Source organism: Mycteria americana, chromosome 2, assembly GCF_035582795.1.
Source record: "Mycteria americana isolate JAX WOST 10 ecotype Jacksonville Zoo and Gardens chromosome 2, USCA_MyAme_1.0, whole genome shotgun sequence".
In the NCBI taxonomy this organism is placed as follows: domain Eukaryota; kingdom Metazoa; phylum Chordata; class Aves; order Ciconiiformes; family Ciconiidae; genus Mycteria; species Mycteria americana.
The window spans coordinates 89,332,433-89,344,512 of NC_134366.1; the positions used below are offsets into that span (position 1 = coordinate 89,332,433).

Genomic DNA, 12,080 nt, shown 5'->3' on the forward strand with positions numbered 1-12,080 from the left:
AATATCCATCTTAGCCTTTGAATTGCTGTACAAGTTCCAGCTGTGTTATTAAATATATTCTATCAGGCCACTTCCACCAGGCTTCCTCCAAAGCCAGCAATGAAATGCTGGGGAAGAAGAGGCGGCAGGGGGAGACCCTCTGCCTCAGTTTCCTGCTGCTCAAGTGTTACACAGCAGCAAGCTGGTGTGGTTCTCTTCAGTGCCAAAGTACTGGATTCTCAATTATTGGCCTTCTAACTGCTGAGCTTTAAATCAAAAAAATGAAAATTCTTCATGGTGAACTCTTGTGCAGCTGATGAGGGCATCTGTGGTGCAATCTTGTACTACAACACCTATTAGCCACCCATTTTTCTCTGACCGTCCAATTCATCAGCTTTTTGAAACTGTAGGGAATGAAGCAAGCGCTGGCATTGCTCTATCCTCACTCTGCAGCAGGCATTCTGGAAGGCAGTCTGGGAGACCAACAGAGAAGGGGTTAAAGTGCTCTGTGTTTTGCACTTGGTTACTAACCTTCCAGCCAAGGGGGAATTGTTCTCCTTTCATTGAAGTCCTTCAATCTCTTTGCATTACTTTTGGTGCTGTATAACATTTTAAAAGCTCCCTGACTGACAGACATGGCCGGAGGCAGAGCTTTGCTGGGAGAACTGTAATGTACAGAGCCTCCTCAGCAAAGAGCAGTGGTATAGCAGTTAAATTGAATACAGCGTGATTTGGGGGTTTGTGAAGCAGTGTAGACTACCCCACTAGTTTTTTGATGTTGTTTATTTCCAGCTCCCATCAATGGCTGGGCAATTCAAAAGGATACTTTGAGTTCTTTGGTTTTATTTTCTTGCTGTGTTTCATGGTTACTATGATTTTGCCATAAAAACTAGGCATGCACCCTGCAACCATGGATCAAGAGAGGCACAGGAGTTTGGAAGTCTTGGAACTGGATTATGGATGAACACGCTCTGAACCTTATGTTATATACCGTTGAATGCATAGAAGAGAGAAGCACAAAAAGTCATGTGAACTGTTAAATAAAAAAAGCTGCTAATAGAAGTACATACTAAATATCTTAATAGTGAGTGCAGTTCTCTAATGTAGCAGGGTCCTGTCTTAAAGTTTCTTTGCTGGAATTAAATCCATAGAATACAAATGATAATGCAAGTGGGAAGTTTGCACCCATTGTACCTAAGAATATTTTGCTCTAGATGAAAAAATTGAAATGTCTTGAGCACAACTTAGAAAAACTTTTTTTTTTTTTTAAAGGATCATGAACAGATAGGAGTTCTTACCTCATTTTTAATCCTTTCTGAAGGTAGAATTAAAATGGTCACTTGCACTAGATACCTTTTCACCACATTTTTTTGCTTTGTTTTTTTATTAAGACTTAAAACGTAGCCTTTCTAATCAGAACAGAAAATCTTGCCCTAAATTTAGAATAGGAAGTGCAGTTATTTTTCTAGGGTGGTTTTTTTTTCTTCTTGAAAACTTGTTAGGTTTTCCAGGCTCCCAATTATAAATCCTTTCTATTTAGATACTTCAGCATGTACCTAACAAATAAGAATTTCTATGTTATTTATTGTTATGGATAGTAATAATATTATTCATAAGGAAAATGTAACCTTTGGCAGTGTTTGAAAATGAAAAATATATATGGTTAGGTACTTCACTGTTTCTTCTTTTCTGAGGTCCATATCGTGTCATTGATTTTTAAGCAGAACCCTTTATTGATTTGGTAGAAACTTCTGCTTAAAAATCAATGACACAATATAGCCCTAACAAAGTGGTGAATTCCATAGTGATATAAATTGTATTTTTGTTTTTAAAATGTAAAATGCATCCATCTTAAATCCCGCGAGCAGTATTTCTTGTACCTGACAACCAGCAGACCATAGAGTAGCCTGACACTTCATTCCTAGGTTGTAGGTCTTAATGAGACAAGATTATTAATTTATTCTTAAATCTTTAATCCATAGTGGGATTTAAAATTTATTAGCATAGAACTGTGGTTTATGGAAATGTTAGTTGTCAGAAAACAACTTCGATTCCCTTCTATTCAAGTTAGTGCAACATGCAGCCTGCCAGTCATCCACCCCTAATGATGAAGAGCCATGGAAGGGAAAGTATGTTCGTTAAACAGATGTCCTGGGCCTTACGAAAGTGTGAAGGTTCAGTTTTAACACCTGCATCAGCACCAGCATAGGCAAGGATAGCTTCAAGAAATCCATTAAGCCATTCTATTAAAAGAAAGATCAATAGCTTGGAAGAGCGGGAAAAATAAACACTGAAGTCTTCACGTTGCTTCAGTACTTACTGCTGCCCACCTGAAAATGAATGTAGATGTTGTGTCATTGTTTATTGGCTAATTCTAAATTCTAGAAGAGCTCCATTTGTTTCAGCATGGAATCCATAGATTTAGCAGTCTTCACTGTGTCTTTATTGGGGCCTGGGTCACAGTATTTTTAGATGCTGTGAGTGCTCATTTTCACCAGTTTTTATTGCTGCTGAATTTGGCGTAAAGTTGCAAATGACAACTAGCACTACATTTTATTGAACTTTTCATACACCATAATATTTAAATATTTACATCCCTAATATTTAAATATTTACATCCTTTAGCACTGTCATTTTATTAATTGCAGGCAATAAATCAGAACATTTCATAAATACAAAAAGAAAGCACCTCTGTTAATTATACTGTGGCTAGAAAACACAGTATATTTTCCTGTCTGTCTTTCTGTTAAAATGGTTTGTGCTGGTATAAACAGAGCAATGTGAGAACAATTCCTTTAGAGTGCTTTTTTTGTTCTTCTTTGCTGATGGCATTTGGCTGCTACAAGGATCACCACAGTTTTAATTGTCACCTTGGTGTGATAGTTCTGTCTCAGCCCTGTAGTTAGTTAGCACTGATTTATTTTTAATCTGTGTACCTGGCATTTGTCAGCATAAATGAGTATCACTGTCTTATCTTACTAGCTTCTGTGTTGTTTCATTTTCTATGCTGACTGGAGTTCTGTCGTTTTCTCCATATACCAGGACTGCATTTTTTAATGTACTTTACAGTAGTCCTGAAGAACAACACAGCTATCATTTTGATACAAGGCTTGTCATGAGAAGAGAATGCCAGTCATAGACTTCATATTGTGTGTTGGCAGCTTTGTGGTATTTAGCTCTATGGGCACTATTTCCCATTTTTTATTTCCCATGGAATTCATACAAATCTACCCTCCAGAGTCCAAGGTTCAGTATAAACATTGTCCAAGTCCACCCACAGACAGAAGGGGATGCTTCCAAGATGCTTTTCTGGCAGAGACCACATGCAAAGTATTCCTGCTCTGGACAGTAGGATCCCCTCTTCCCCAGTATTTTCTGTGTAAATCTGGAGTAAATATGTTTGACATCACTGATGGGTGACAGTTTTGTCTGATAACTGGGTCATAAAGCAAAGGCTACGGGCCTGTCCTCAGACAGACGCAAAGGTAATGCTAAGCAGAGCAAGAATGAGCTATTCCTGTAATAACTGTACAATGTTCTAGAGCAGCTCAGTGCTACAATCAAAATAGCAATCTCTTTTAAAACTGTGATTCCTAATCTTTTTCTCTGTCTCTAGAAACTAACTAGGTGTGAGAATTTTGATGAATGCTTCAATGTAATTTTATGTAATTTGATGTTGCCATGTAAATCTCTTTTATAGGTCCCTTTAGATGGAATTTAATGCGGCAAAAACCTTGTCATCAGAAGGATTAATGCCTGCATTAGCATTTCCGCAATAAAATCAGAAGCTAAGTGGTGGAGGCCACAGACACCTCAAACCTGGATTCCTCTGCTCTGCATTAAGTGCTGGAGTTTTTATTACTTGCTATAGGGAAGCCGTTGCCAATGCTTACAAGGAACTGCTTATCCCTGCTTCTCTGGGTCCTGTTTGATGGAGGTCTCCTAACGCCACTGCATCCACAACCACAACAGACTTTAGAAGCAGAGCCAAGAGAAAATGTTGATCCAGTGCCAGGGAGGAGGTCATCTGCCCAACGAGTCAAACGAGGCTGGGTGTGGAATCAATTTTTTGTGCTGGAGGAGTACATGGGCTCCGAACCTCAGTATGTGGGAAAGGTAATTTTTTACCCTTTCTTTAGAAGTTGAAATGACATAGACAAATAGTAAAATGTGCTATAAATGTGTACCTGTTTCTGGTGGGGCAAACCTTCTTCAACTGACAGTAGTTCCGTCTGTTCATCCCCTTCACCATTCAGCCTCTCATATAGCCACTATGGATATTATTATTTTTAGTGCACAAGTTTATAACATTTACTTTCTACCTTTGTATGTTTGTCTTAGTTCCTTCTCCTTGGTTTTGGAATAAAGCAAAAAAAAATGGGAGTTCTGAGATAAGTTTGTGGTGCACAACTAACTTTAATTGAATCTACTGTAATAGCATACTTGATTTTTAGCAACAAATGTCAGACTGATATCAGAGATAAGATTCAAACCAGAAGTCTCTAGCCCAGAATGCACAGTCATTTCTGATCGGTATGGTTACTCCAAGTCAGTTTTCAGCTAACGAAGATACCTGTTTTTTGCTCTGTTATCTTATGTCTCAGTATCATGTGCTTTTATTTCTGATTGTTCAGATTGTTTTCAACTATTTCTAATAGGTTTTATTGCTTTGTAATTCAAACTCTTGCATTATAGCTTTTATACTCCGTGTGCAGACATGCACACTCACACATGCAGAGAATTTATGCAATTCTCTCTCTCATTATATGACCACTGTTTCTGTAATAGGGCATAAGTAATTTGATAACCAACTGTTTGGGGCGTGTGGGGGGTGAATTTAGATAATAGTGTTTTCAGAAAGGAAAGGGGAAAACGAGACCTGAAAAAAATAGTACCACAGTATATAATTGCATGCTATGTATAATTTTCAGTTTAAGTAAAGGCCCTTAGTCAATGAAAATAAGAGGTCAAGGATTCATTTCCTGGGTCCCCAAATGCCACTTCCCTAGACAGTGAGGTTTAAATTCACCTACCATAAAAATGAGGCATCATGCTTCAGTTTTTACTTCAATACCATGTTTTAACTTTTTTTAATGTAAAAGCTGGGAATGTGGGTTTTTTTTCTAAATATAAATAAAATTCACAGAAATTAATTTTCCCTCCTGCCCTTCCAGGAAACTATTCTGAGTAGGTTGGGGTTTTTTTAGTAGTTTAGTAGTTTTATTTATTTCTGTTTTATTTATAAATAAAACAGCAAAAGACAACATGTGGTTCACTAGATGATTTGACAAACTAGCCAAAATTGTACTTGGATATTACACATGTAGGCATTAGCGTTAAACACTAAAACATATTAGTCAAAACAATTTACAAAGCAGAATGTACGTTTATATCACAAAGATAATACAATGTGTTTGTTTTAGAGTCTGAAGAGAGGGGGATCATATAATGAAAAATTGCATCTTTGTGACATCTGGTTGTTACAAATTACACTTTCTCTAACACAAACCTTTGTTCTGGCCACTCGCTAAAGATGCAGATGAGGACTCTAATCACATTTGATGCTGTAGCATAGGCAACATGATTACTGTACCTTTTACCGCAGAAGACAGAGATGTTATTACTGCACCACTGTAATTCATTAGTCTTTATTCCTTTATGTAAGATATTCTGAGTAGTCATTTAAGGTCAGTACTAAGCTGCCAAAATAATATTAATTTTGCACAAAATTGACTATTATCAATACATTTGAATTTGAGCTTATAAGCAACTTCAGAACTAATGGGATATTTTCATTAAGAGTAACACTTATCACATCACAGATTCACCTGGCATGTTTTTAACTCTTAAGACTTTTTTGAACTGTTACAAGTTGTGGAAAAGCCACTTTTCAAATATGAGGAAACTTCTAATTGGAATGTAGTACACACAATAGTGATGTTTCTTGACAGTATATCATATACCACTTACCTAATAAATAAAATAAAATACAGAAGGATCTTAGTGGTGAAACATAAAATAAATTAGGAAGTTTAATTAGTACATCAGTAACATTAAGTGAAAAAATCTGCTTCCAGAATAATGCAATTCGAGATGATCATTTTTTTCCAACATTTATTACGTGCTAAGCATCCTTTTGATGTTTATTACTTATTTTGTCTGTATTAACTATTTGCTTCAATATACCTGAAGAAAGAACCTGCCAGTTTTTGCATAAATCTGCTTTGCCTAATCCCTTTAAAAAAACAAAACAAAACAAAACAAAAAACAAGATGGAGATGTTAGTGTTTTCCCCTTATTTTCCACAAAGCTCTCAAAGAAGGTAGAGCACTGAATGGGAGAAGTTTTTTTAGAGAAATTGTGCTTTTAAATCTAGATGGTGAAAGCCATGCTTAATATAAATTCAAACCATTATCAACATACTGAAATACACTCAACAGTGGCTAATTGCTATCTTTAGATCTTATGTAATTTTTTTAAATCACAGAAAATTTTTAAGGTATGAAAAGTAATTGAGTTCTTGATTGATCACAGCAATAAATTTGGTTTATATTTACCATAAATTAGCTTTATGCCAAAATTATATATTTTCAAAGTAATTCTTTTTATAATACTATTGTGCTATATTTTAAAGTGATATTAAGTACATGATAAAGTGCAGGATATTTCATGTGACCTGAAATCACAGGCTTTTTATCTTCTTCTTCCGGCCATTATGGCCAGACACAATATAGTGACATGTGCATTGGCGTTTATATTACTTATTATAGAGTTGCTGTGCTAATAATGTCACAGTAATTTATAAATAGGAGTTTAATGTGTCTATTAAATCAGCTGACAATTTCACTAAACAGTTAGGGGTGACTAGTTAATTTTGGAAGCCACCTGTACGAGAACACAGATTTACAGCAATAATGCCAGCTGTTATCAGCCAACGCACTTAATTCCTTTTATGTCTGTTTTTAGAAGACCGTCTCAAGAAGTGTCAGGTTGCAAATCAAAATATAGTTTAGAAACTGATGGGGATTAGTCTAGCTCACAGTTAGAGATCTTGAAATAGTGCTTCATGTTGACACATTAAAAGCCATTTAACCTGAATATTAAATCAAAGTTTGGAAATCCTCTGCTGGCGTAATATGGAAGAGCCATAAAAATCCATCAGATTACCAAACAAAAGGTAGCCCCCTTCAGTAGAGATCCACGTAAGCAGACCCAGGCTAAAACGCAAAATTGGAATATGGTGTGGCCATGTGGCCCATGAAAATTGAAGGGATGCTGGAAGGCTTGCTGTAAAATAAGGCTTGCTCATGTACATACTTTGCTGTGCTTTATGTGTTTTCCTGGTACTGTGAAGCTCCAGAAGGCCATGCAAAACAGCACATGTGTGCATTAAGATAAAAATGTTCATGATTCTTTCTTTGTGCCAAAGCTCAGTTCTCACTGAATGGTGATAGAAATCGTCTGAGTATCAGATCCTCAAGCATGGCCATGTCCCAACACAGTTTATAACCACTAACAAGGTAACAGTTTTAATTGCCCCAGGGGTAGCTCAAGGGGGTGCAACCCCACCAGAACATCATAAATCTTGCTGTAACCTTTCTTTATTGTTGTGTTTCAATAGTGACATGCAGAGGCAGCATAATAAAATGAAAGTTCAAGAGAACAAAATAGATGAGAACAGTATAGGTTCTTCATTATAAAGATAATACTAACAAAGTGTTTTAGTTGTTACACATGTAGCATGCTTCCATTTATGTATGTGTATCTTTGCATTCCTGGTGTGTAAATGTATTACATCTTTCTCATGTTGTACACCTGCACAATTGCTCTTAGTGAGGATTTTTGCTAGCTGTCCTCAAGCTTGCAGAGACAGGCATGTGGCAACTTGTACTGAACACAGGCTGGGTGCATAGAAAAAGATTCCCAAGTCCTCTTTGAGGTAACGGTCATTTTTCTTCTGTTTTCCAGTGCGCAACAACTAAATATTCTCAGCTTGCCAGATATTATCTTGCTAATGAATAACCTATATGTTTTGCAACATTTTGTTCTTCAAACCTCCACTACATTATACGTGCTCACGTACAAACTGCTACAGATTTTTTTTTTTTCTTGTTATGATCCCCACCAGCTGAAAAATGTAATAGTCATGACTGCACTATGGCAGTACAGGATGCATGTAACAAAATGGTATTTTTCATCTGACTCAGTCCTGAGAAAGCCTCATCATCTTCAGGGGTTTCATCATATATCAAGGCAGAAACAGTGCTGATTTGGAGGAAGCAGAGCTCTGTATCTGTGACCAGAACAGAGTACTTTTCTGAAACCTAGTAATTTATCCTCTGTATCTGAAATATGAGCACAGAACTCATTTATGCATTTTATAGTGGATAGTTTTTAATATAATGAAATTAATGTTGACCACCTTCCATCAGGCTTAAGTCAACACCTCTTTCTGAATGCACACTCAGATTTTACAGTTACTTTCCCTCTCGGGTGTGTCTGGATGACAGGACAGTCTATTAAGGAAACTTTGCACTGCTTGTGCAGAATCTGTTCTCAGACAAACAAATTTACAGTGCTGTGGTTATAATTTCGCTGTTATCCACAAGCACTGAGTTAACTTGAAAAAAAAAATAAAATTAAAGGAAAAAAATTACAAAATAAAATTAAAGGAAAAGAAAGGACCTGGAGGTGTTGGTTGACAGCTGCCTGAATATGAGCCAGCAGTGTGCCTGGGTGGCCAAGGCGGCCAATGGCATCCTGGCTTGTATCAGAAATAGTGTGGCCAGCAGGAGTAGGAAGGTGATCGTGCCCCTGTACTCAGCACTGGTGAGGCTGCAGCTCAAATACTGTGTTCAGTTTTGGGCCCCCCACTCCAAGAGAGACATTGAGGTGCTGGAGCGAGTCCAGAGAAGGGCAACGAAGCTGGTGAAGGGTCTTGAGCAGAAGTCTTCTGAGGAGTGGCTGAGGGAACTGGGGTTGTTTAGCCTGGAGAAAAGGAGGCTGAGGGGAGACCTTATTGCTCTCTACAACTACCTGAAAGGAGGTTGTAGCAAGTTGGGTGTCAGTCTCTTCTCCCAGGTAACAAGTGATAGGACGAGAGGAAATGGCCTCAAGTTGCACCAGGGGAGGTTTAGACTGGATATTAGGAATTTTTTCTTCACTGAAAGGGTTATCAAGCATTGGAAGAAGCTGCCCAGGGAACTGGTTGAGTCACCATCCTGGAGGTATTTAAAAGACGTTTGGATGAGGTGCTTAGGGACATGGTGTAGTGGTGGACTTGATGATCTTGAAGGTCTTTTCCAACCTATACGATTTTGTGATTCTGTGAAATATGTGAAGTGAATTTGAAAGCTACTGCCCTTTGAAGAAAAAAAAAAAAGCTTAAGTATCTGTTCATAACTGTACTCTGATTTATTTGATTTTTTTTTTTTAAATTATATTTCTACTAGATTTCTGCTAAGAGGGTCACAATATTTCATTTAAAGCTGTCATGAGGGTTTTTCCTAGCTTATCAGTTTCTATGCCCACAACTGAAGTAACAATACTAAAGAGAGACCTGTGTTAACATTTCCATTAGACATTTGCACAGTGCCATCTTGGAGGAGATGAGAGTTTTTTCAGGGACTGCTGCTAGTAATGTGTTAATTGACTCCCATGATGCAGGACATCACAGTTACTAATTTCTGGATGATTTTAATATGAAAGATCTTCCAAATAGTATTTATAAGAATGAGCTTGTTCAGTACATCTTTAATCCCCATGAATTCATATACCCACCTCTGTCTGCAGGCATCACAGTAAAATTCTTGTTGGGCCTTAGTGGTCCTTAGACGATAATTTAAAGCATGATCACGCATGATCATGTTAGCCTGGCTTACTAAACTGACTGACTGACTTTATACCATGCACATTTTCAAGTAAAAGCATTGTCACAATTTATTACAGATAAGAAAATTGATGAGGAGAAATGAAACAGTAAAAATGTGTAAGAGGAATCAGAACAGGGGGCAGAACTGTGTTGAGCTGAAACCTTTGTGTCTCTCACTTATTTCTGGCTGGTGAAAAAAGTGATGACTTTAAAAGCTTTGCATCTTGTATATTGCATAAGGTATGTGAGACACAAAGCAATTTTGACAGCTGCACGTGCAAGTGTGAGAAGGAAGTAGAACCATCGAAATGCAAAACTCCCCTGAGCAAGTTGGACTTGCATTTAATGTTTACTTTTTCAAGCTTATCTTTTTACAAGATGTATAAAGACCTAGTTTTATTGTCACATGTGGTAGAGATGAGCAACTTACAACAGAATGTTGTAAATCTGTTCGATTTAGTGGCTTTACTTATTTATTGATTTACTTAGGTAACTCATAGCAGGAAAATTAGAAGCAAAATACTGATAGTAGCAACACCTTTTGCCTGTGGTCCTTGCATTCATAAAAATTATATGAGGTATTTGGACATGAAACAAAGATGAGAACTATGTATGTTTTCATTAATTGCATGAGAGAGGAGAAAGAGTGAGTTCAGGACTAAGAAAGGTCAAAATATAAAGGAAAGATCAACTTCTTGAGCTGTAACCCACATTTTAGAGAATGTAAAAGGTTGTGGTCATTGTTCCAGACTGTTAAGGAGGTCACAAATAGAAATAGTTAAAACTCTAAAACTCAGCAGGCTGCATTGACCAATAATTCAGTGATCAGTGTAGGAGACTGAAAGCCTGCGGCAATGGTCCTGTTAGTATGAAGTCACCAGTTCTCACAAGACCTCTGAACACAGCTGAGTGGATGGTGCTAATGGTGCTGAAGTTTATGTTGTCAACACAGACAGAGAAATACAAATGACCTTGTAGAAATTAAACTGCTAAGGAAAAGCCTTATATCTATTGTAGTTTTATTTGGAATGTTTTTGTATAAATGGCTTCATCTGGACATGAAGGTCATTTGAACCAGGAAATATGTGAAAGGATAGTTTAAAGAAAGATTGACAAAATATTTTGGAGGTTTTAAGGGGAGGGACAAACCAAAACATAGTCTTTCTTTTAATCCAAGTGAATTTGAAAATTTTAAATTTGTTTAATCTAAATCTGTAGTTTGGCTGAGAATTGCTGACTCACCTGGAAGCCGTGGACATAGTGTTTCCAATACTCAGATCAGACACAAGCATGTATTATGTATGCCAGCAACTCAAAACTGAATTTATAACTAGTAAAACATTAGATCATCAATTACAAGTGAACTGAAGTTCAACAAGGCCAAGTGAAAGGTGCTGCACCTGGGTCAAGGCAATCCCAAACATGGATACAGACTGGGCAATGAGTGGATTGAGAGCAGCCCTGAGGAGAAGGATCTGGGGCTGTTGGTTGATGAGAAGCTCAACATGATCCAGTAATGTGTGCTTGCAGCCCAGAAAGCCAACCGTATGCTGGGCTGCATCAAAAGAGGCGTGGCCAGCAGGTCGAGGGAGGTGATTCTGTCCCTCTACTCTGCTCTGGTGAGACCTCACCTGGAGTACTGCATCCAGCTCTGGAGCCCTCAGCACAAAAAGAACGTGGAGCTGTTGGAGCGAGTCCAGAGGAAGGCCACGAAAATGATTAAAGGGATGGAGCACCTCTCCTGTGAGGACAGGCTGAGAGAGCTGGGGTTGTTCAGCCTGGAGAAGAGAAGGCTTCGGGGAGACCTTATAGTGACCCTCCAGTACTTAAAGGGGGCCTACAGGAAAGATAGGGAGGGACTCTTTATCAGGGCCTGTAGTGATAGGACAAGGGGTAATGATTTTAAACTGAAAGAGGGTAGATTTAGATTAGATATAAGAAAGAAATTCTTTACTGTGAGGGTGGTGAGGCACTGGAACAGGTTGCCCAGAGAAGTTGTGGATGCCTCCACCCTGGAAGTGTTCAAGGCCAGGTTGGATGGGGCTTTGAGCAACCTGGTCTAGTGGAAGGTGTCCCTGCCCATGGCAGGGGGGTTGGAACTAGGTGATCTTTAAGGTCCCTTCCAACCCAAACCATTCTACGATTCTATGAAGGAGAAACTAGCTGAGATCATGATATATCCTTTCTGGAAGAGCACCAGAACACAAAGTCGGAAATTAAATAGAATTAG

The 12,080-nt window shown here is 38.0% G+C and overlaps 1 protein-coding gene across 1 annotated transcript in view; it reads left to right on the top strand.

The window, feature by feature from the left end:
* Positions 1 to 3,864: 3,864 nt before the first annotated feature.
* Positions 3,865 to 12,080, top strand: part of CDH12 (cadherin 12) — a 165,799-nt gene continuing 157,583 nt past the window's right edge. The window contains exon 1 of the mRNA XM_075495640.1: positions 3,865 to 4,095. Coding sequence (XP_075351755.1) covers positions 3,865 to 4,095 — 231 coding nt within the window. The remainder of the gene's footprint in view (positions 4,096 to 12,080) is intronic.